This window comes from Struthio camelus, chromosome 21 (assembly GCF_040807025.1).
Source record: "Struthio camelus isolate bStrCam1 chromosome 21, bStrCam1.hap1, whole genome shotgun sequence".
NCBI classification, from domain to species: Eukaryota; Metazoa; Chordata; class Aves; order Struthioniformes; family Struthionidae; genus Struthio; species Struthio camelus.
The window spans coordinates 5,596,545-5,622,657 of record NC_090962.1 but is presented as its reverse complement, the minus strand read 5'-3'; the positions used below and the strand labels follow the sequence as shown (position 1 = coordinate 5,622,657).

The 26,113-nt window shown below is 41.8% G+C and overlaps 1 protein-coding gene and 1 long non-coding RNA gene across 5 annotated transcripts in view; one reads left to right on the top strand and one right to left on the bottom strand.

Annotated features, from left to right (window-relative positions):
• The first annotated feature begins 134 nt into the window (after positions 1–134).
• On the top strand, positions 135–26,113 carry LOC104141886 (uncharacterized). Its single transcript, XR_693620.2, has 3 exons — positions 135–1,076; positions 23,370–23,405; positions 24,564–26,113. It is a non-coding gene; the product is annotated as an uncharacterized lncRNA (long non-coding RNA).
• Positions 4,476–26,113, bottom strand: part of SLC25A33 (solute carrier family 25 member 33) — a 62,468-nt gene continuing 40,830 nt past the window's right edge. For 3 of the 4 annotated variants that reach the window (XM_068915802.1, XM_068915801.1, XM_068915800.1), the window contains 6 exons: positions 15,575–15,754; positions 11,744–11,821; positions 9,841–9,941; positions 7,525–7,591; positions 5,907–6,190; positions 4,476–5,064 (listed from right to left, as the gene is read on the bottom strand). In XM_068915802.1, coding sequence (XP_068771903.1) covers positions 4,862–5,064; positions 5,907–6,190; positions 7,525–7,591; positions 9,841–9,941; positions 11,744–11,821; positions 15,575–15,754 — 913 coding nt within the window. In that variant the 3' untranslated portion in view covers positions 4,476–4,861. The remainder of the gene's footprint in view (positions 5,065–5,906; positions 6,191–7,524; positions 7,592–9,840; positions 9,942–11,743; positions 11,822–15,574; positions 15,755–26,113) is intronic. The other variant, XM_068915803.1, reaches the window with a different exon arrangement.

The window sequence follows — 26,113 nt, the reverse complement described above, 5'->3', positions numbered from 1 at the left end:
CGGCGCTTTGTACGCGGCGGCGGCGGCGGCCGCCCCCCGCTCCGCTCCGCTCCGCTCCGCTCCGCCGCGGCGGGGGCGGGCGCGGCGTGAGTCACGGCGCGGCGTGAAAGGCCGCGGTCGTGCGGGAGGGCGGCGCCGTGAGTCAGCGCGGCGCGGGGGCGGCCCCGCCGGGAGCGCGCAGCCGGCGGGGCCCGGCCTGGTGGCGGGTAACGCCGAGGCGAACTTGCTTTCTCCTTGGCGAGCCCGGCGGCCACCCCCGCGGCTCACGCTGCGCGGCCGCACGACCCAGCGCCGCGAGCGGAGGCGAAGCGGCCTGCGAAGGGCCGCTCCGAGCACGTCTCTACCCCGAGGCGTCCCCCCTCGCCCCCCCCGGGACCGCTCTGGCAAACGGAGGAGGGTTTCGGACACATGCAGGTACGCCGTCTGTCGGACCCCCGCTACAAGAAGGTAGCGGACTGGCAAGTGAAGCGAACGCAAGTCTTCAAGCAACGGTGGCGGCGGGGGGATGACCAAACTGAAAGGCAGCCGCGTTTGAGCAAGAGGCAGCAAAATACGAACCAGTTCCAAGCAGAGAGATGCTGTAGCAGGAGGCAATGCCCTAGTATTGCTTTTGTGATACTGGTGCTGCCCGGTTAACTGGGAAAAGTGGAAGGGCCTTCCCCCCGGTTTTAGAGCAGGACCCTTTTGTGGTCCCTGATCAGCCCTACCCAGTGAGCCACGTGCTGCAGGTAACGCCTCACTTCAGCCAAGGGGTAGTTATGTCAAGTGGAGCATGAATTACAGTGGAGGGCTTCGGGGCAGTTTGCTACCTGGCTCACAGGTCGAGGGGCTGCGGCACTACACTTTCACTCTCCCTAATTACATGGATAACACGGATACTTTTCTGCAGAAAGCTATCAAGTCTCCACTCTGAGTAGTTCCCAGGTCCGGCTTGCCTAGAGGCTCTCCCCTAGAAAACAAAGCAATGCTTACCTGTTTACGCTCTACCACTCTGGGCACACGCTGAGGGGATTCACTACTCCTACAGAACTGGAAGCTGCTGGCGGTTTGACATGCGTGCCTGCTTTTGTGTGAAGGTAAGAGGTAAGCCCTCTCCAAAATATGAGACTGACCCTGCCTCAAATTGCATAGTTGTTTTCCTGGTAAAAAACAAAAGCAAAAAACCCTCAGCATCATAGACATGGCTTAAAATTCAGGGGCACCAAGTTGTCTCAACATCATGTTTTAACAAGCCCAAACTGACTATGGAGTCCTGTTTAAGCTACAGCAATCGTCTCAAGTGTGGTTGGGGTCCTAACTGTCCTATCTCCAGGCTCCACAGATTTAACCGTGGAAAAGAGTTACATAGAATAACAGTGATCATTTCCTCTTGAGTAAAGGAATCGGAACACAAATTTTCCATTTATTTCCTCCACCGTTAGGCTCAATTATTTAAAGGTTATTTTATGAGACCAAATGATAGGGAAAGGAAGAACGCCGCAGTCATCTGGCACACCAAGCCGTTCTACAGGCCCTCTAAAACTGGGGTACTTGAAAGCTTGTCTGTTTTATCTACTTAATCACTCCCTCTCTTCCTAACAACTGTGCCTGGAGTATCGGTCCAACCATAGATGCATTACTGTTTACCAAAAGTTTCCTACTCAAAGGAACCAATGTGAAACTTGTACAAAACAACTATAAATCCTGGTGAGGGGAGCCATCACAACGCAAATATCACAGCAGTCAGTAGATGCCGATAATTTGGAGGGATATGAAGGCAATCATGGACAGCAAAGGGAAGCTCTGTTAAGCTCTCTAGTGAGGGGACTCAAAAAGATACTATCGACATCTTCAAATGAGAAGTACTAAGAAATACTTCCAGAGCTAAATTAGCCAACACGAATAGCTCAACATATTTTAACAACAATAATCTGTAATGTGAATTTAAACATTCATTTATTAACAGGAGCAGACTTGGTCCTGGAAAAGTTAGGGAAAGTTTGTGATCACTTCAGATTAGACTAAGCTTTCATCAGTCACCTGAGAACTAGCTTGCAAAGAACCTAGAAGTGAAGGCCAAACTTGGAGGGTAACTGTCCAGGAGAACTTAACAAGTGACCAGTTAATCTACTTCCCAGGAAACTGACTTTCTGTTGAAGTTGTATAAATGGCACGGACAGTGAAAAGTGCTTGAAATCTTTTTTTCAAAACCAGAGAGAGGTTGGTTATTTTTAAATTCAGCTATCCCATTGGAAAACCTATTCCCCTACCTTCCCTCTGGTAACAGGCTTATTCTGTCTCAGTGACATCAATGGGACAGCTCACAAGAACATCAGCTAAATGTGTTAACTCTTTGCAGGGTTAAGGAATTAAGAGTTAGTGAATTTTTAGGATACTGGTGGAGAGGAGGAGAGGGGAATAAATTATACTAATTCAAAAATGCTGTTGGCTCCCAATATAGCATATCAAACCCCCATCAAATTAAGATTGTCAGGGCGGGTAGCAAAGCTCAAAGCACATAAAAATACATCTGAATTCTTGATTTTTCCACTGGGTTCAACTGGTGCAAAAATCTGCTTTCTTACCAAGTCCTAAACTCTTCAGAAGGGTCATTCAGTTCCCTCCCCTCCATACTATTTTAAGTACAGAGAAAATACTAATTTAAGAAAGCAAATCTCAGAAAAAGTTGCAAAGCACCAGCACAAGTGGCCTCGTTCTCAAAAATAGAACCAGCACTGTATGACAATTTCTGACTCCTATAAAGACACTTTAAAGCTTTTGCTGCTCATCATGTCTATTTAAAAAAAAATCATGCCAGTTTTTAGTTACTCAACTGTTGCTTATTTTAGCTTAAGGGTAAAGTGTTATGTTCTCTTCTTTTTGGTGAGACACTGTCGAAATCAGTTAGTTATTTTTTGCGCTGTTTTGCCTCATTATGAGGTATACACACACACTCCCTACTCCCTCTTTGCACTGTGCTCCTCCATCACACTGATGTCATATTTGACACCAAGTACCAGTCACAGCTAGGTTCTAATGAAAATAACATGAAGGTTTGAATCCAATTATCAACCCATTACACTTCTACAACGAAATACTAGCCTGAAAACTTTCTCTTGTAAAAGAGAGCCCTACTCACTACTAGGCTGCTTCCTAACGCTTTGCATGATCCTTCCGGGTCCAAACACCACCTCCGCTGTGTATGCTTCTTGAAGTCAAAGATGTCCATAAATACTTGTTTATGCTCAAGAACTCAACACCTGCTCAAAGTCATGAGAAGCTTATTGTTCAGTTCAACAGCAGGGAAGACTGAAGCTGGGCTCAAATGTTGGAGCGTTTGTCTCAGCTGTCAAAGCAAATGACACTAATGAATAGGAGAGCATAGCATGGCCAAAGCAAAGCACAAATCTAACCATTAAAGTTCTAAAATATTTTACTCCAGCACTATCAGGAATTATATGTAGGCAATACGTTCATGACAAGGTACTGTTGCAATATGAGCGGTAAAGGAAGCTACTAAAATAAGAAGCACGTTTTAATGTTTATGAAATGACTAATTATCTCAAGTATTTAATCTATAGCTAAAAGGTAAGAACTGTATCACGACTACTGCTGAGGAATACCCTTTCGATACCGTGTCTGTGGAGGAGAAGGCAGATACTGTATGAGAAACAAATACAGGAGCTGTTCTGCACTAGACCAGCAGGTCCTTCTTATTTCCTTCAATATTAAAGCCAGTAATGAAATAAGGAAACTATTTACAGAAGATGTGGATTTTTTTGGTGCTTGTTTTAACTCCAGTGGCTTATCTCCAGTGTCCGTGAGATAACATCTCATTCCCACCAGAAGCACTGCTCCACAAAAGGATATCAAACCCAGAGCAATTTATTCTCAAGCATTGTATTGTAAAGCAGAATCCAAAACTGGACTCATACTCCTTAAAGTTTGGGTCCTATCTGATCCTCCCTCCCACTCTCCGCCCCCCCTAACATTGAAGTGTAATGAAAACGTAACACAAAAACTCAAGACTAGTAAAAGGCAGGGGTCAGGATAAATGACCAAGTTACTGCATCTCATGGAATTTCTGCACGACTGCCAGGCCACAAGCATTGACGGTCCTTACGTTCTCAGCCCTTCGCACACGCAACGTCATAGAGCAGTCGGTCATGACAGATCCATTTACACACAATAACTCAGACATGTATCCAAGTCCATAGGTGCACACAGTACTGGAATTGAAGTTTTACTGAAGAGTCTCCCACAATTGTATTTCAGTGATGTTGCCAGCGCAGGTGGCTTTCCTAAGAGATTCTGATGTGAACACTTCAAACCAGAGAAGCGTTATAAAGTTGTCCCACTTGGACACCCCAGGAAATTCCTATAGCAATGAATATGATGCACCTTGAATAGACGGTGAAGAACTCCCATAAGTTATCTGGGCATTAGGCTGTCAGAGTGCTAAAAAGTGACAGGACACCAGTGGTAGGAAGCCCGAGTTTCAAATTTCCAAACCAGTTCCTCTTCTGTTTTAATACAGTTTTAATGAACATCAGTCCGAGAGATCACTTGATAGTACAAGGTACATTCCTTGACCACGTATGGCTGTGCTTAAGGAATAGGACAAACATATACTTAAATTAAATAGTGTAATTTAATTTAGTAGCTGTTTAATTTTTATCATTAAGTTAAAAAAAGTTATAATTAACTATTAACGTTAATGAGTTGAGACCTTTCAGAAAGCATGAATCCAAAAGGAAAATATCCAGCAGGTGATCAGAGACTCATAGGTTTTCGTCAGCGCTGCTGCCTGCATCAGTCTCTTAAAGGACTATTTGTCAATGAAGAAATTGGTCTACAGTCCGTAACAGTAGTCCTGGCTCTGCTACTTTGCATGGTCTTCTAACAAATACACAATTAACTCGTAGGTGGACAACACAATGGCTGTGTTTGGTATCTGCCGGATGAGTTGGGCAAAGAGTCCTCTATAGAAAGCAAGATAGCCTTCCTCACGTGCTACGAGACGTGCTGTCTGAATTAAAGTCTTGTATTTAGTGCCTTCTTCTCGCAGCCGTGTCCGTATGACCTCTGCAGAAAAGTGAAAGAGAGCCCAAAGTTAATACAACTTAAACCTTACCACTGAGAAACATGCCAAGGCCAGGAAAAAGCACGCACAGCCCAGGGTCGCTAAAACCTTCCTGAGCAGGTTGCCTGCCAGGCAGCACTTTCAGCCATAGAATCCTGTATGCATCACCCTTTCGGCGAAACCGAAGGTTAAAGATGAGTTCCCTTTCATGCGGGAAGAATGGATTATTTGCTCATTCAAGCCTCTACAGAACTAAATGCTTCACTGTTTTGCTCACATAGCTCACGTGGCTCTTTCTATACAATCACGACGACACTCACACCTATCCAAACACAACAATCTTGCTCACACCACAAGCGTTTCCCACCACTTGATCTGCACGCATCCTTTTTCTGTTCTGATAGCCTCGTGTGAATTCAGATAGCAAGATCTTCAGAACGCAAGCCTTCACCTATTTCTTCTACAAAGAACTTACTTTCGCATGCTATCCAGCACTATTCTTCAGCCCTTCTATGAACTGAAACATATACATGCTTGCAGAGTCCCAGCAGAGCAGGGGCACAGCTAGAGGGGTTACTAAGGAGAACTGAAGTCAAAGGCACCCAAATTCTTTTTTTTTTTTTTTTGATCTGTTTTTAATCATGAAGTCCCAATCACTAACAATGTGGCTAATCAAGAATAACGGGACCAGTACTGCAAATACCAACGTATATACATACACCTCTGTAACATGCCTTTGGCCATTCAAACAAAGAAGAATTTTACAGCCCTATAGCTCATCATTCAGCTCAAGCTAGAGGCAACAGCTGTTCTACTGCACTCATAAATGGAAAAGTTAACATACCGTGTGGATAAGCAATGCAAGAGGCACAGCCCTTGGAAACAGCAGCAGCAAACATCAGTCCAAAGAAGTTTGTGGAGTTCCTTTCAGTCCCATTAGTAGGAGAAGGGGGCAGCTGGACTTCCTTTAAGTGCTTTTTTAAGCTTTCGTAAATAGCAAAGCAGATAATGGTCTCAGAAATCCCAGCATAGGAGGCAGTCAGGCCTCTATAAAAGCCACGGATACCTTCTGTCTGGTAAACATATCTAGCACACTGCAAAGCGTTCATTGGCTTTGAACCCCTGACTCTAAAAAACAAATACAAAAACAAAACAGAGCGCATGATGAACCTAGATTTAGAATTAAGGAAAAAAAAACACTCATGGCTTTCAGTATAGCTTTTGTAACTACACAAATGGTTCTCTGCTTAGTTTTACTCCAAAACTCTTCTAGGAATGCGGCATTGAGCAGGACCATGATGCTAAGAGCACACACTTGGCTTTTCTAATTCACTAATACATACTTAGGATAATTCTTAGAGCTCCAGTCCTATCTAGTCTGTCACAGTTCACCAGTGCTTTATAAGACAACGTGCACTGAAGAGACGTTGCTTTCTATTAGCTGGCAATTCCCTTTAAGGCCATCTTCAGCAGGCTAAGAAACAGGTCTACTTGAGAAATGATCCTTCAGCTTAAGGGGCAGCGTTCAGTTCAAAGGTACTACTCTGTGAAGTACTAGAATTAACGCTTATAAATTATTTATAGATTGTGGTGTCTTAAAGGATCCTTCTTATCTCACCTAACATGTCCTTGCAGAAAGGAATCTCCATTAATAACAGAGTCCCTCATTGCTTCAATATCCACCAGAGACCATGGATCACTGGACCAAGAACCTATTACTGTCAAATTCCCTCTCTGCCTCCAGGATGTATGGTTAACAATAATGCAATCCTGAAGGACGCAAGAGAACATTAAACCACTGCAATGGACTCTTACTGCCTCTAGAATGTTTTATGAAACAAAACTAATCCTGCTTCATTAGAATTTTAAAAACATCCTTTCTGTTCACAGCTAGCTAGCTGTGCACTAATAACCATAGTTTGTTGCAGCAATACGCACATCTGTATGATCTAGGGCCAGTGCTAGTTGAGGTTGCAGCCTGTCCCACTTGGCAACACATGCTCAGGCTGCCACATGAGCTCATCTGACATTTCCACAGTCTCTATTATGGCTGCATCAAAGCACCGTACAGTTCTTGATGTATTTATCCTCACTATCAACCCATGAAGCACAGAAGGTTTTGTAAGCGGGGATCTGAGGATGAATACATTAACGTTATGCCCCAGTTTGCTTAAAGTCTATGGTGAAACCAGAAACTGAAGCCAACTCGGCACTCAAGGCAACTTATACTTCCTTCAGTTTGACACAGAGTTACTACTGAGAAGCACAACACCCAGAACCTTCACCTTTAGTCTGGAGAGGCAAAAGGATGGTGCCACGAAAGGTGGACTGAGTGTCGGGGAAACAACAGAGCAAAATCTACCAAGGACTGAAGAGCCATGAGTAGAAAGGTCAAAGTTTGGCTTTCCAGAGCCTCCCTTAGCCATCCAGTGGCATCCAATCTCTCTCAATCAATTACTTACTTCCGTTCCAGCTGCATTCTGGTTTTCACCATCCATATGGGATTCATCAGGGAATTTGTGATAAAGGCTAAAAGACAGAGAAGAGAAACAAAATGTAGCTGAATCTAGGCTGATGTACTGCAATGGCAAATATGAACCTTAGAAAATACGAACCAATATGAATCTCCACTGCACAGTTCCATTTACCAGCGCTATCCAGAGGTTTCAAAAGACACGCAGGTTCGTAGCTTACAACCCTTTTCTTGCCAGAGAACGGTGTTACATTAAACTTCAGAAGGCACTGACCACTTGCCTTGGAATTTCTTATAGGATGCTTCACTTTTGCACCTGGTATCAATATGTACTTCATGTACCTGAAGACTGCTATAGACAAGGTATCTCATTTACTGACCGGGTTTTACAGTTAGAGATGAAAGGAGAAACTACACGTGCATTAATTTTTTTCCAAGGCTCTAGGTGGTGCCATTGAGTCATCTCCTTAACAAAACCCACCCATATTTAAAGAGGATAGTTTGGAGAGATGGTTTTTAATGATCAGTCTGGTGACTGAAGCTTGAACTCGTGAAGGTCTCCCACAGTAATTTTCCTACAGCAACAAACTACTTTCCCCATACTGGGAGGAAAAATACAATAGACCAGAACAATTTGGCTAAAACGGTATCACAGTTTTGTTGATGTCTATTAGTATTTTCTTATTGGTTAGAGAAATGTTACCATAACATTTCTGTTGGAAAAAAGCTTATTCCAAATTTAAAAAACTTAACAACTTAAAAACATTTTAAAAGTGTTGAACAATAAAACAGTTTCTCTGTGAGCAGCTGCCTAAGGAGCTAGTAAAGTTCTTGGACTGATCTTTATGGGAAGTCTGTCTTTGGCTTCCTCCAAAAGTTGATTTTAATATACTTCCAGTAACACTCAAAGGGTCACTGTCCTTTAGACAGGCAGGCATAAGGACACGTTGCTAGTCAATGTTCTGTAGCTGCAATACTTGGTCTATAGGTTCAAGTTACTCTTATCAAAACATCTCAATTAAAAAACCCACTCAAGCACGTGACTATAGTTTCCGCTGCTCTGCGGTACTCACTGTGGACACGGTATAGAAACCTCACGTCTGTTCCCATACAAGAGATAAATAAGTTTGCTGTAACTCTTTCACAGTAGTACTATTCGACCCATACAAAGTGGTGAGCCAGCAGAGCACCTCTGTATTATCTGTTGGATATGCTGGCACAAATCTACACTAAGTCCAAACCAAGCAGATTTCCAACTCCACCAACACGTCTTTAGTCAAACTGCCCTATTTCTTCAGGCAGCGTTCACATCCAGCAAGGCTCAGAAATTAGGGACCACAGGCTTGCAAAGGCTACAATGCAAGCAATTGCCAGCAATTAAAGAAATGTACAGTTTATATGTGCCAGTCAGTCAACTCAGCATATGCTATACATACCGTACCTTTCTTTCTATCTATCTATCTATATCAGGCTCGTCTGCAAAGTCTGTATATGCCTTCCCTCTGCCCCTCAAATACTTCTGAATGACTTTCTGAAAATGTACTCAAGGCTTCCTACAACTCCATTACACAACAAACACACATGCAATACCTTTTATTATCTACTCCCCTTTGGATTGCACTGATACTTGCTTGTTTAGATACTACAGAAAAGCAGATTTACTTTTTTAGTAATGCTATGAAACAAACTTCAGTTCTTCAGAAGAACGTTCCTTAACATTCCCCTAGACAAGCTTGCTAAGTACTCCTGTTTTGTTTGTTTGAGAGGACTGGCTGTTTCCAGCTTGGCAGATTTTATTTTTAAATAGCCTCTGAACTTTGGCTCATTAGGAGCGTCTTTTACATATTGTTGTTTGTGAATTCAGTCACCTTTCCTGATCTCGCCCTTTTATGGGGATCATTTCTGGATGTGTTTCTTAAAAAGAAATTCTTTCTGCACCTTGCAATAGATTGTAATAGCTCCTTGCACATACAAGACCGAGTATACGTTTCCAGAATGAGCCACACACACTGGCCTCTGAACTCGATTCATATATTAAAATTATCCCGAACCCTCAGTAAAGACTAGTCTATTAGCCTAGGTTCTGTACAGACTGACTAGAAGTCCAGTCTCTGCCAGTCTCTTCCAACTATTAAGAGGAAGAGAACAAGTCTTGTAGCAATAACAGCTTTGAATACATACTTTAAAGAATTAAGGGTTATCTCAGAGCCATGCAAATAATAACATGCCTAGCCTACTATTGGTGGGTGGCTGAAGAACAAGATTTTGCTGCAGACCATTTGGAAGGTGAATTACTAATACATACCTGCAGAACCTGCAGAGCAAACGTGCACGATGTTGCTGTTGGGCACAAAAATGCCATTAAATCGCTCTTTTGCTTTGGAGTAGCATGCAAAATAGACAGCCCTGTGCAAGAAAAGGAGGGGAGGGGAAAAGCAATCTAATACAGAGGACATCAAATTAGACACATTGCTATCTTCTCCTCTCAAAAGCTTCCCTCCCCCTCCCTCCTCCCCCCCCAAAAAAAGAGTTCTCCAAAGGGGCCTCCACATGATTGCCTCTGCAACGTCACAGGCTCTTTTTTGCTACGCTATAGAGCCATCATCTGACTTGACAGCCACAGTGTAGAAAGGTTTTATTTTCACATAGAGTCCGAAATGGAAGGCAACATGGTCTTTGGACAAAGCCAATTGAATTGGGATACTAACACCAGCTCTGGCTTTAAACATACTTTGTACCCTTAGGAATGTCACTTCCCTTCTCTCTGTCTGTTTTCCCTAAATTTGGTCAGGGCTGAAACTGACATAGGAGCGTTCAGGCTTTGAACACCTAACCCTGGACTGAAATGAAGGGGCTTATGTGCCTCAAATCTCTGTGAAATGCACGGGAACAGACAGAAGCTCAGAGTGTTGATCTGCAACAGTCAAAATGAACGAGAAGCTGCCTGAACTATGTTCAGAGCACAGCTCCTTGAAGGCACATCCTAGAGAAAGGTGAAAGTTTGTGGAAAGTCTCAAATAGTAGCCACCAAGTACCTTATTTCAAGCTTAAGGAGGAATACAAAGGAACGCAAAAGAGGGAGCATGAGTTAGCTCTATGAAAAAGCAGACAGTCTTGGATTCAGATCCCTGCTGCAAAGACTACCTGTATGGAAACAGGATTCCCCACTTCCTGCGGGACGTGCTACCTCCTGGACTAAGAGGCCAAAGAGGGAGCACACCCCCCCTCTGAGTTCCTTTTTAACTGGTTCAATTTCAGGCAAAGAACATCTCTTTTCCAGATCACTGACAAGCTTTGATATTGGCTAGGCAGAGAGCTCTTCAGCCCTGCCAGGAATGGGACAATCATAGGTATGTGTGGAAACCAAACATCTAGGTGCCTAGAACGCTACAGGTACTTTTTATTTATATTTAAAAAAAAGAGGACCTTTGAGGTTATGCAGCAGCAATGCAAGTGTGTGTCCCCATTTCCTTCCCCCCCCCCCTTCAGTTTTTCATCTGAGAAGAGTTTAGGCAATCAAGTCCCAGAAGGGTACTCTTGTCTCCCCTGGCATCTGGCCCCTACGCAGTGTTTGGCAAACGCTTACGTATTCACAGGGAAGTGGCAGATCATATTAGAGAAACGCAAGCATTAATCTACAGGTTTTTCAGCACCTACGTTCCGTTTTCCCCTGAGTCACTGCAACAGCCACTTAAATGCCTTTAAAAGATAATATCTCTTTTAATACTAGGCTAAAATCTCTCCTTTTTTGAGGATAGCATCATAAGGCATAAGTGAAGAAGGAATTATAACAGAAAGCAAAGATCAAAAGCAGCAGCTAAGATAAATGCACAAAATTGAGACAACCCAACAGAACATGAAAAATCTGGCAGATACAGGTTTAATTGGTAGAAAGACAGGCACCGACTTTCATACTATTCCATCACTTTTTCTGGGTAGAAGAAAGGAATATTGACAAGAAATAGGTTCTGAATACATTAAGTATTCATATACATTACTGAAGAACTGTTATGCAAGTAGTAAGCAGATTATAATTATTTGTTGGCATATATACCGTGCCGTCTGAAACTGCTTCACAAACCTCAGTTTACAGACAGGATAATTTTATCATCCGTTTTCTACAGTGCATTTATTTACACTGCATTTGTGATGTAACATTTGGGTTGGTGCCTTTAGATGTGCCTTCTAGCAACAGTTTAACTATTTACCTCGATGGTGCAACTCCAACCAAGTTTGGACCCAGCCCTCGAAAGAGTGACCTTGGTCCTTCTTTTTCCAGAATTGACCTTAAAACAAACAGGAAAAAAGACATGGTATTTGGGTTAAAAGCTTTATTTCTTGTTCTGGCACATAGTCAGGCAGAAGAACTGTGCTAAAGAAGTATTAATTGTGAACCTGTTAGCTCTTAGACCACACAATTTAACTGAAAAATCAGCAGAATGAGATACGACTAAATAAAAGCCACTAAGCAGTAAAAAACCTCAGTGCACTGCAGGCAAATCTGTGTGCCACATAACACAAGGTTATAATTTCCATTCTTTGAAAGCTGTCAGGAATTGAATTAAAGAATTTCATGGGGAAGGCAAGGCTAGTTGATTCTGATGAACAAAATGTATTTTTAGCATTCTCTGTATCTAAGCAATTCAGGTTTTTTCCTGTAGCGAGTGACAAAAAAGGAACCCACGTCCCCTTCACAGTTAGCTAGTCACGTGGTTTTTTGTTTGTTTGTTTTCTTCAGAATCAAAGTTGCACGTCACAGCTGTACTATAATCTATGTTTCCCCAGGTAGTTCAGGGATAACTGTTCTGGTTTTGAGGGCATTCAAAAGAGTTCCCATACACCCTTCCCAAGGAAACCCCAAATACAGAGGCACAACTGTGAATCACTGTTACCAGACTTCGTGGTCTGGTCAAAAGGGAAGACCAGATGGTGTTTTCCTGCGGTTTTGCAATTGCTACAACCCAGGTTTCCAAAGCCATTTTCACCTGTCTTCTCCCATACTTCAGAAGCCACACTGAGCTGGGACTACTGTGAAAGGTATGAATTGTCTGGACAACTTCCCCAGGGGCTAGCAAGTTCGGTACAATACTTTGCTCAAGTGCCTCACCAAAAAGACTTACCTTCCGCACAAATTCTTTGCGCTGCTAACAGGAGACGTATTTACAAGGACTACAACCACAGCAAAACACCAATAAATAGCCAAGTATTCATCCACTAGTGACTGTCAGGTACAGTCCAGTAATCACTGGGATTTCTGTGCACAGTTTGTTAGGTTGCAGCCCTCTTAACTGAAAGATGACATGTCACGTGAACACCATCCAAGAAAATTCAGATAACATCAGGATCCAGGAGTAGTTCACATGCACCTGTTTGAATTACCCATTTTTCAGAGTTTGCTTTCTAGGTCATTAGCACTGTGAGGAATGTTCCCCGCAGATTCCAAAAACAAGCTCATTAGAAAGAGGAGGATAGAGGAGCTCCTGAAACACTTTTCCACAGCAGAGCTGAACTTTCTGTGTAAGCTCCAAGGCCGTGTGTCTCCAAGGAGACAGATCCACCAACTACTTGTTCTTTGTCACTTAACAGTCACGACTGCAGCTTCCAGCTGGGGTGACTCATCAGAATCTTAAACGGATTGGACAAAAACAGCCTGTCCTTCTGGAGTGCCTTCTATTCAGTAGCAGGCTTAACTTGCTCTCCTGAGTACCTACTTTCTTTCTATTTAGAGCAGCAAAGGGGCTTTTATATTCAACACCTTTAGCTCTTGTGGAGTAGTTTTATATGCAGGGCTCTAAGGGCTGCTTCTTTAGCCATACAGTTTTCCTAAACCAGAGGGCCTAAGTCACATCCGTTGCTTAATAACGCATGCGTGACCAGGATTGAGAAAGGGGCAGAAGAGGGTAAATTGCAAGGGACTTAACTTACTCCTCTTTTTTAATGTGTTTTGTCAGAAAGACCGTAACCAATAGCATTATCTGTACTTCAAGGACACTGCCTGCAAGGGAATGACAAACAGTATGATTATTTTGCTCTCACTTCTTAATGCTCTGAAGCAGGTAGGCAGAAGGCTTGGTGATATATGCAGCTGAGCAATTCCTGAAGTAAAATGAAATCAAGATCACAGTCACCAAATTTAATGACCTTAATAAACATATTAAAAGGTCGACCCAATCTCTACCCACTTCCTCTCTCCAAGACGACAGCCTCAGAGAAAGAGATAGGTGGGGCGGATGAATTAAGAGCCTCATGCCTTGAGGTTATCACGTTCTTGTAGTTATAGGTGCTTCAAATTCAAGGCTTCACAGTGAAAAGGTGGAAAGGGAAAGGAGAAGAAGAAATCAAGGCATCTGGCACTACCTTCCATTTTGAATCATGGATTGCTCTAGACTCACCTCTGAACAGACGAAGGAGCGTTTGGCAAGGGAAAAAAGTGCTGTTTACAAGAGAGATTCAAGTCCCAGAGTGACTCTAGCCATCCAGTTCTGCAGAGAATTTGAGTTAGCACTGTACTGTTATATAACTGTGCAGCTTCACCAGGCAATCTGCCAAACGTGTTAGTCTTACATAAATCATCCAACCTGTTTTGCTAGTCAGTATTTTGTTTGGCATTTCTACTACCTGATCTAAGCAGGACCTCTCTCCATCACTCTGGGGTGCACAGTGATCCAAATCAACTCCTCATTCTGTCTGCTTGAGGTCTGAGTTATAAGTTTATGCTGCCTTGATATGAAAAAAAAAAAAAAATAGAGGTTTGGCCTTCAGAGTTGCTGGTAAGGCTGTACAGCTGTTCTTAACCAGATGATTTCACATTTCATCTTCTTTATGAATACACATATGAAAAGGGAACAGCTGAAGCAGCAACTGCTGCAGTCTGAACTACAGAAAAGGCTTTTAACAAAACTCATGAGGACCACAGATGTGGATAGGCCTGATGCATAATAATTGGCTAAAGCAACATACTAACAGCAAACAGAAGACAGCTCATTAAATCAGACATGGCTGAGGAAAAGATGAGAGCTTACAAGACCCCAATTAGACATTATATTTTAGAGACTGGTTTTGCAAAAAATGTCCTTTCCCCCACAAGTTTCAATTACAGATCACCCACACAAGAGTGCAGACAAGCACAGCTTAAGATATATGGTATTATTTAGGTTGAAAGGGAATTCAGAAGGTTGCCTGGTCCAAACTCCTGGTCAAAGCAGGGGCAGCTTCAAAGATAGATCAGAGGCTGGCTGACACGGATCGCTAAGTGCAGAGAATTAGAACCCTTGTTACAATGCTTGCCCTTTAAGGTGAAGGAAAGGCTACAGGTTCTCACCTGTACATGAAACTCCAAAGAACGAGAGCTTCAGGACAGGAATGGGCATTATTAAAGCTTCCCTCTATTAACCAGGTAAATAGCGGGGGCAGAAATAAGCATCTCTAACTACTTAAAGCAAACTGGGAATGGCTCCAGGAAAGAGAGAAAGATAAGGGTACATGGTTCATTCAATCCTTCATTCATTATGCCAAGAATCAGCTCCAGCTAATAAGACTTGCCTGTTCCACTACTCAAAGACAGTAAACTAAACATGGAGATTCCCAGTAAGAGACAAAGATGACAATTCCTGTGTTAAGAAAATGCCTTTCCTCCGGAGTATTTTCTGTGATAGTTCCTGCAAGCTGAGATACATAAAAATACCCAGGATCTACTACAGGCTCTTGATCCCTGGGATGTAATAATTACGACAAAGCTTAAATCCGAAGAGCTGATTTAAAAATAACACTTCCAGACATTTATCCAAGTCAACTTTCTTTGGAAAGCCTCTGAGTGCTGAAAACAAATTTCTGTGGAGGTACAAGGAAACACCCAGCAGCCCTAAGGATGTATTTTTAAAAGAATAATTTATCTTTCCACTGCTGAATGCATAAGCCCAACTGACAGACATCCTTCCAGTGAGAGTCTGGAGCAAAATTTGCATTTTGTATTTATACAGAGGAATCCAAATTCAGCTCACTGGTGTCAAGCAACGCTTGACAGGAGGAGCAGCACTCACTTGAGAACTCGGAAGAGCCCTGGCGATACAGATGTTGGCCTGACCATTCCTTCCCCACTGATGGTCCCCAGCTGGACGTGAGGGTAGTAGACAGCCCGGAAGGCTAGCTTTGAAGACTGCAGCCTAGTCTTTATTACTTCCAAAGGACAAGTAAAGATGGCACCAACTGTTCCTCCGCATCTGTAAAAGACAATTAAACAGAAGACAGTCTCAGGGAAAGATAGTTGCACAGATGCGTCAAATCACAACAGCATGGAGTATAAATAAAAACTGAAGATTTGTCTCTGCTCTGCACTACCGACAGATAATTAGGAAGCGGGGTAGTTTCGTCACCAGGCAAGGGAGATTATTTTCAAGCGTTAGGGGAGGGAAGGTCAAGAAATTGTGATCATGCGTACTGACCGGAGGGGGACAAGAAAGATAAAACAACAGCCCCAACAACAACAACTTGACTGATCATCTGGTGGCCCCATGTTCTGACAGGACTTGGAACGCTGCCTGTAAAAGCAGAGGCACCCACGTTCCAGAGGTTGTTGGCCTAATACAGATGTATCCTTGGATGGATTTTTCCTATGGGAAGCAGGAAGCTGGCAAAAGAGGACAAGCCATTGGGGATTAGGACCCTGTAGGCTGAAAACACATCAAGAGAATTCTTCACCATTTCGATACTTACAATTAAAAGGGCTGTTTACAGAAATAGTAAAGATCAAAGCTACTCTTTTAGATTAGACAGGTTATATAAAAACATCAGATACCAACGTATTTTTGGTTGGAAGGAGCACAGGCAGGAGAGGGAGGGAGGGTGAGAGAACATCACTGGGCAGAATGACAGGCTAATATGGATAAACAGAATTCTCATGCTCAAATAAAAGAAGCACAAATATAAAATACGTATGTTAAGAAGAAATAAATGATCCCGTCCTGCATAATGACCATTACTTCATCTAACAAACTCATATTTGAAAATAAACTCACTAGGCGGCTGAAAGAATTGAAGTTACAGTTTCCATAAGACATTTAACTTGGTTTGCCCACTGTCTTTCCAGTAGTGCCACGTATTACGGTTGTAACTCTTCTCATTCAGTACTTACTCCTTTCTCACTGTTTTCATCTTTTCTGTTCTTGTGCTTTTTCAACATCTTTCTTTAACCCATGCCTACTCCCTGTAACCAGAGAGTACAGATAACATGGCTTCCAGCCACTAATTATTGTAATGAACTCTCCTACATCACATTCCTGACATGGAGCTCTATTGTAAAAACAGGTTTTAGGCACGTTAGAAAACAAATAAGTTTTAAACAAGATGGAGAATTTTCAGGGGTGTTTTTTATTTGCTCCAGAGCTGATTATCCTTTACCTCACTGCTTCATACAACGAACCAAGTGTTCTGTACTGCATTGTGCAAGAACAAAATTCCAGTCAACTCTCCTATTGCACCTTTCCTAAGATGGGAGGCTAAGGTTGCCAGTGAGGATTGCATGTCAACTTGGTGATTACTGAGATTTGGATGAGATCTGAATGTCTCATGACAGCGAGGGAGAGAACCACCACCAGCAGTGACATTTAACAGTAGTGTCAAAACAAGCTACAACGATCTTTTCAAAATAAAACTGGTACCAGATACCACTGGTGTTCACCACCATTGCCCTAAGATAACAACCAGGAGAGCAAAGCTGGGAATCTCCTAAAGTTAGCAAACTGGCTGTATGAAAGAGTTCTAGATTTACTACAAGAAAACAGGTTGCGCTTCATGTTCTGCTGCAAAAACATAAGGAACAGCGTTAGAGTTCTCTGTTCTGCTGCTATGAAGGCATATGCTCCTCTTAATGTAGCCAGAGCTGTGCCTCAGAAAAAGCATACTGGGCCAGAAAAGATGCATGGGTTCCAATTTTCATTTTCATCACTGGTCTGGAAAATGAGTGCTCAAACCATTTCTCTCTGCCACTCTTCCTCCTTTGGCAGGAGGGGTAGTTAAATACCAAACTTAACAACTGAAAAACAATTCTAAGGTGGGCCGAAAACCACTATACCTATGTTTTATCATCAAACAAGTTAGGGTTTAAGAAGACCGTAACTCAAGATTTCAGTTTTTATAAGGGCATTTACTATAGCTGAACCTAATGGCAAGGAACAGCTTTCTTTGTTAACACAAGTGCTGAAGTATGTTATTCCTTCAAGAAGCTGTGTTTGCGATTTTCCTTAGAAAACATCATGAGTCAACAACTTAACTCTCTTTGATGTTAATAGGAAATTGTAATTTAAGTATTTTTCCATGAGAGGGAGGGGGGAGGGGAAAACAACCCTATCCTATTCTTTGATTTATGCATAAAAAAGCATTGCTTGCTAGAGTTGCAAGAAGTTTGCAGGCAAAAATGTGGGAACAGAGGTCTATAAAAGGATACTAAGGAAGGTACATGCATATACTTTCTAAAGCCCTACCTATAGCAGAACTGTTTTACTACGAGAATCATTTTAAGACACGGGTAAAATGGCAACTAAACACTGGCCAAAAAAAAAAAAAAAAGCAGAAAAGCTGTAGATCGATCCTATTTTATAAATACTTTGCCTGGTACAGCTTATTTTGCTTGCCGACACAGTATGTCTTTTATCAAACAAAAACGCTTCTTTGTTGAAAACCTCAAACTCCTGCATTTGTTGCAGGAGTGGCCTTATGCCACCACTCTGGCTGTACAAGCAGAAAAAACTAAGTTTCTTTACAAAGATCAAAAGGACCGCCTAGACCACGTGGCCAGGGGAATACAGCTTCCTCACTATAGTCTTCATGTACTGTAAGAGTCTGTTCAAATACATCATCCCAAACCCACTGTTTTTCAGATAGCATTTTTTCTGCTAGATATGTTTCTATGTTTCACCAACCCTGGCAATATAATTTAAAAGAATACTTCAAATGAGTTCGTTCCTGAAGCTCATGCTCCTTGCTCTTCCATGCTGAAAGAAGAAAAAGCTTAATCTACACTAGGAACAATTCATACATTTTAAGGGACAGATATTATGAGAAAAAGCTTTGCCTTCAGCCCTTTTAACCCACTTCAGCTTTGACTGCTGAATCAAGTCATTAAGCTGTTTATGGAACTGGGTACATAGCAGCTGAAGTTGTGTCATTTGGCTCAAGAATGACAGCGTTCACAGAGACCTTATCAGTCTCCAATTATTTTGTGTACTGAACCAGGGCTTGGACACAAGCCTTCTGTTCTGTCAATACTACTCTGGAGAACGTTGCTTCAGTGCATCCTTCCCTGTTTTGCTAGGGACATCTCATGTTGCCCACATGCCTCTGAGATTAGATCTTGGGGGAAACATAAGGGTCAGGAACAGGTTCTCCAGCAAAACCTTTGCTGATCTCAGAGCTCAAACTTAAAAAAGCAGGAAGTGTTTAAGGATACCTCTTGTAGATAGTCACCTGTTACCCTTCCCACTACTTATACACAATACGGACATAAGTCTGTATAACTAACACCTGAATAATCAACATATTCAAGTAAAAACAGTAAATCTGCAGGAGCTCTACAAAGAGAGTCCAATTTCCTTAACTCCCAATTCATTTATCTACAAGCCCTACACACCACTGTGTACTCTGTTTTCCATCCTCCTTTATTTCCTATTCAGGAGCATTAAACCAATAGCTTCACAGTAACATTTCATAAATTCAGAACACAAATTCCATTATCGTTTATGAACTACCAGCTGCTTGGTCTAGAGTGACATCTCAACATACAATTTTCTAGCCACTCTGGCAAGTTCCCTTCCGCATCATCTGTCCGCTTGCCTTCCTAGCCCACTCCTTTCCTTCCATACTTTTATTCTGACAATCCAGTTAATTTATGCCTCCTTTACTACATAAGTACTTCTCGGAAAGCACGTGTAATCCTCTGATATTCAACACAATGAGTTAGCATCTGCATCATTATTTTTAACAGCTCAGAGTTAATGTTGTTAGTTTGACATTTGAGAAAGAAGTATTACCTAACAAAGCAATTCCCAGAATGTCAGCAGGGTGCATAAGTTATATCCCTAATATAAATACTCAGCATATAGTTCAAACAAGGGCTTTGATGTATTGAACATCTTGTTCAGATGAGCTGATTTTCCTCCAGATGAGATTTCTCTGCATCGTGTTGCTCTATTCCCTGGAAAGATGGCTGAAAATAGCATGCTGTGCATAAAAGCAGCACTTTAAATTCCTAGGGTGTTCCAAGTGCCTACATCTGGGAAGAAAGGAAAAACAACAACCAACCTTCCTCAGCTATACAAACAGCCCTAAACCACTGAAAGATTCAGCCTATGAACGTGCAGCCAGATAAACCTGATTTTGGAAAATCTTATCCTGGAATCAAGATAATTTGCACTGATTAGGGCTAGGGTTTTTTTTGTATACCAGTTGCAGAACTACGGTCCCAGAGATAAGCAGTGTTTATTGCACTAGCCTCTTACCAAAATCCCAAAACAATGCTTAATCTGTTCTCACTAAACAGAGAGAAACCTCCTCAGAAACAAAACAGAAACCTTCTACAGCTCACATGGCAGGCATATAACCAGAAGTCCCCAACTATGCTTTGCATGCATCACAGATGCACAAATCCCTTCAGTAGGACACATCCAACCATTCATCAGCTTTGGCCTGTCACACACAGCCAGAAACACAGAATTTGTCCTTCAGGCTACAAATACCTCCTCTGGTTACAAGCTGGGCCAGGCATATATTGCCATTAGAGCGATAAAATGCAATCCTCTGCTTTGTAGTGTCCAAGCAGAGCAAGCAAGGAAACTCTTGGCCTGAGGGGATGAAACGTGCTGAACCGCTCATGGAGATATACAATGCACTACAAAAAACTGCAGAAAAATTATTTGCTTATTTAAAAAGCAAACACACTGTTTAAAACTCATGCCAAGGATTTTAATCTCAAAATCCAATTATTGCTTGTTCTCTTGCTTCCTGCTCTCTATCTTTACAGAGTCCACCCCCAATATGCTAATGACTTGCATTCAAATCAACTCTTGACACCCACTAGCACAACTGATATAGATAATGTCAAAAATCTTAACCAAGAGCAGGAGTGTTTTCATCTGTCCTGGATTTAATCACTGAACAATATTCTTAATATGGATAACCACATGCGATGCTGAATAGAACAGGAAATGCTGCAAAAGTCACCCAAACCTTAGATGATCCTTCATTAGAGTACTATTGACTTCATCGAGATCACAAGGAAAGACGATTAACTGCTCAGCTAGAGGAATAATCACATCTTATAACCTAACCCGACATATTTTGCTGTGTGAACATTTGAAAGTAACTTTTACTTCCCAAAAGACAGGAACTACTCTCAATCCCTAATGGCTAATTTTTGAAAGATGGAAGTCAAATGAAACACTCGAGATGGGAATATTAGGGCAAATACGCTGCTAACTACATTTAATAGTCCTTAAAATCTGACACCACCTTCTTTCATATCTTTCTAAGAGCCTAGGCTTATTCCAGATCTACCCATCTGTAGCTTTGCCCTGCATGCTCATTGTTCCATGGGGCCTGGAAAAGTTGCATTTTAGACCAGGAAAAAAATTATTGTGAAAATACACGGGCAAAAGCTTAAGTTATTTTAAGCTCTGTTAAGATTTGTGATGTTCTAAAAAGAGAATTTTGTGTTCTTGGTGTAAGTGTGATACTCTATAATCTTAAAAATACTAAGCTTGCTAGCTAAGTTTCTTATGACATCATTTTCAAAGTTATACCATCCTGGAAATAATTAAGATGCTTGCTGCGTCTTCTGTTGACTTACTTCTGGAAATGGCACCCTCTGCATTATACATTTGAAGAAATTAATGCACGTTTCAATAATTTTAAAAGCTTCCATACAAAGGCAATCCACTTTAAGAGCCAGTCTCAACAATACAGCTCAATTCCCAATTCACTCTTTGTGGACTGCACTACATACTGCTTTGCATCTTTAAGCATCAAAACACACACTTCAGAAAAATATTTGGTGCTGTCAAGTGGACTCCTCTGATGGATTCAGATTTCTGTAGAGTACCCAAACACAGCTGCAGGACTCTGTTCCAGTGAATTCAGTGGCACAGCCAGGGGTACAGCTAAGTCAAGGTGCTAACAGTGCAGGGTATTACCTGCTTTCCTAATCACTGACACAGGATCACATCCATGAAGGCAGACCAAGGACGTCTCAAGAGGAGCAGTATATTCATAGCAAGTGAATACACAAGTTTGTGCTGAGATTACATTCGCAACAGAAATTTCATTCTGCTTTCCTGGCAGAAAATGGCACATGCTCTAGCACTAAATGCATGGCAGAAACAGTAAGGCAGGTTATGCCTTTGATATTTTGGTACTGCATCATTAAGAGCGTAAGAAAAACAAGTTGCTGCATTCTCAGAAGGCATAGCAAATTTGGCATCAAAACAAGTCAGATTGGTCTTTCTGTCTCAATTTTGAGATATTAAGCATTCGATGTACTTCCAACTAATAACTTTATCATCAAGAATATATATCCTTATAAGCACTTACACTGTTCTTCAGCATAAGTCATCTTCAGGTGATGCACTGTTAATGAAATACATAACATACAGAGAGCCTAAATTAGACAGAGGGCTAGAAGACTGTAAATCACATCATCAGCTCCAGCTGATGGACTCTGTGCTGGACCACACAGAGCATATAACCAGCACATACACTTCAGGTGAAGACTACTTCTCTCCATTTTACAAATGGAAACATTATCTCACAGTTAGTCAGCACTAGCACATCACTTACCACAATTAGCATCTGTGGGAGCAGTATGCGAGTCCGTCACCCCAAAACTCTTTTGGTTACTAACTTTGGGAGTAGCTTTACATTACAGTTACATGACCTCTAGATCATTCAGACTCTCAGGCAAAGCCAAGTCAAATTCAGTACTTTAACCTAGGCTCTCAGTGACCTAAGATTTAAATGCATCAGACACTTCTGGGCTGCAGAAGAGGCAATCAGTGTATTCACATGGAGACAGATGTCAGTATGCCCTCAATTCAAAGCAGCTTGATATCATCAACCTTCCCAAACTATGCTTCCAACTCTCTTTTCAGGGTGGCTCATTAAAAAAGCTCCAGTTAGGTCTAAGGCTGCTTTTCAGAGCCATAGAAGTAAGGGCACTATTGGCTTAAGCCCCAACACCAAGACAGAAGAAAGGAGAAGAAAAAAAAAAACACCCCACACAATCCACAAACATGATTTTATTCATATGAACAGTCTGAACGAAACCCACTCAAGATTAAACATCATGTCACCTGCATGAAATAAAGGTAACAGTTTGTTCTCAGCTTTTGCTCTGCAGATATTGTGCCAGCTCTATGAAGGGCACTGCAGCCTCTACATACCAATTCTTAGGAAATGGCTCTAGTAAACAGTATTACTCCAGCTGGAAAGACAACATAAAGTAGCCTGAAGCCAGGGCCAAAGTTTTTCCCAGCCAAAAATAAGCAAGAACAGCATTGCCTTCAGTATGTAAGTAGAAAGCCAGAATTGTAAACATGCTTAAATTTGTTGCGCGACTTAAGCCTCATTCTCTTTGCTGCTTTGGAAATCCTCCCTGCCCTCGGAGTCATCTTCCCATCAGCATCCCAGGACCTTTCACTTTGTTGTTATTAGTGCAAGGCCTAAAAGGAACTAATAGAAACAAGAAGCAGCCAGTGAGTCTGTCTTCCTATAAATAACTGAGTTAATCAGAAGCTACCTCTTTCAACAACTGGGCAATGCTTTCTAATACATTTATTTTCTCTCTCCTAGCCTCTGAATGCCCTCTGGACATGAAGATAATCCGAGGTATGTGCATACACAAGGATTTTTGTACTACATCTTCCTAAACTCTGACAACATCCTCTTCCCACACGCCACCCCCACCTTCTAGGAAGCTATCACAATACCAGTAATATATCGTTAACAAAATTGGTTCAAAGGGGTAAGTTGCTCTTCACCTGCAAAAAAATAATAATAATAATAAAAAAATTTACAATGGAATGAAGCTTAGCATCTTACAGAACTTAGACAATATTCAGAGCTTCCAATACTTTCTTCTGCTGGAGAGATGATTTTATCCATGGTCCTGGTTCTGCAAAAAACTTTGTACCACAACACAACCCATTTATTTCAATAGGATTCCATGAATGAAAGTGCAAAGGTGAAGATGTTTGAAGGACTGGGGAAGGACCTGAATACAGATGAGAACTAGAGGACTAAAACACCGACAGTTCTTTCTAAAATTCTTTGATGCTGTAATAGATGTAGCAAAATAATCATCATATCACTACCGAGCTCCTTTAATCCCAATTTATTGATCAAATATCCTTTATTATACAATTAAAAACTGAAATGCATAAGGAGGACATGGCACAGAGCCTCAAATCTAATGTGATTTAGGTTTCCAGGCTTGTCTGTAGGTTTGCTGTGCCAGCACCTGTCCAAATACATACAACGCATCTCCTACTATATTTCTTACATGTAGAGAAAGAAGGTGTTTGAATAGCTTGTGCAACTGCTCAGGTCTCAAAACTGAGATTTTCAATTTCTTGCTCTACCCAGCGAGGCCTAGCAAGTCTGCATCTTAGTTTTTTCACTTGAAAAACAAAGATAATAGCATTAGTAGATATGTACATGCATGGTGTATGCAAGCTCACAGCCTCAAACTGGGATCTCTCTGAAGTAAACAGGTACACGCAGATGTACGCACACACCCTTTACTTAGATAGCCCAAACGCTTCAGCAGTAGCTGTTGCAAGGTGCTGTAATATAATCCTAAGGTACGAACGAGGGGTGGCAGGTAGGTAGTTAAAATCCAGAGCACTTACAATTGTATTAGGAATAATTACAATAGAGAGCAAACTCCCTTCTTCCTCCCTCCGCCATAAGCCTTTCTAGCTGGTTGATTTCTCAAATTCAGAATTTTAAGTCTTTAAAAGCTGACCTAAAATAAACCTGTTCTAGGAAGAGTGGATGGAGGAAGAAGAACAAACGGTGAGCTCCCTGGCAAATGGAGAAGGCAGCTGCAGAGTGAAAACTGGTAGAAGCAGCACTGCACGCAGGTGTACCAAATGAAGTGTCCTTAGTCTCTACTCAGTCAAATGCCAGTGCTGGCTTCCATCTCCCTCTGTTTTCATAGCCAAATACCTGAGCTTAGCGCAGATGCGCCACTAACAACAATCTGCAGCCATGCCACTATATAAATGCTAATAATTTCACATTAGGTGGCCAGCCTACCCTCAGCAAAGAATCTTTGGGAATTTCTTAGTAATGAAAAATGCCTAAGGCCAGTTCTCTTGCCTCAAAAGCACACACTGAGCTCAAAGGACAGAGTTTCCTCTACTTAAACAGGCATTTCTGTGGCAGCCGTAATAAGGTATTACTGACATGAAAACCACAACCCGCTAGCGGGCAATTCTATCTCCACTCAACACTGAGAAGACAGGGTATGTTCTTACCAACTAGTTTGATTAAGTCTTCTTTCAACAATTAAGTCCTCTTTCAACAAAAAGCCAAATGTCAGAAGCCAAACACAGACAACTAGCAGTCAGCCCTGCGATGAGGCATCAGTAGACAAGCTAAATTCGCTGTCTCATTTTCCTGTCTGCAATACTGCCGTAACAGAAATGATGGTACGCTTTTCTGCGTCCCTTTAAATAAAAAGATATCAGAACAAGAAATGAGCCCTACAACGAATCGTTAAAGGCCTATGCACCCCAAAAGACCACTTCTCCTCCCCATGCTGTATTTTCATAGCTGCTTTAAAAATGAATTGATCTTATTCTGAGAGAGAGTGGTCAGGAGGATATTCTCTGTTGGGGGCTTCCCTTTTTTTCTTCCCATGCGTTATCCAAAATAGCTCAAAACCAGCGAATTTCCAGGCGTGCTGCAGAAGATATTTGTTCATTAGGATCTTCAGAGAAGGCAGAGGGTGCACTAAATAAATAAAGAAGAGCCTAGATTGAAACGCTGTTGGGTGAGATGAGTTATGTGAGCACACCTAGAGCCCTGGATAAACAATGTAATTATCCAAACACGTGTACATCCAACTCCAATTTCTGTGGCAGGCTCAAGGTAGTACTTTAATGCAAATAAAAAAAATAGATTACTTAAAACAATGCATACCGTTTAAGCCAGCAGAAGAACAGCAATGCCTCTGCAAAACTTTGCTTTGTTGGTGTTAATATCTAGATTGAATGAACTTACTGTTCCAAAGAGATGTCAGAGGAGACTCAATTCTTCTGTTTAGCAATAGAAGAAAGAATAGTCCGCTATTAAACAGGTTAAATCTACCAACCAATCTCCTGTCGGCCTCTGAACTACTGTCAGCTAGCAAGTACTACAGAAGAGTATTTTGCTATGTAGATAGTTTAAGCTACGAAAAAGATTTTGATGATGACAGAAAGAAGCGCACACAACACTACTTATCATCTATGTTACAGGGGTTTTTTTTTCTATATTTACGGTATAAAAAGATTTTAGAGGACTTCTATTAAAGCTACTGCAGGGCGTTA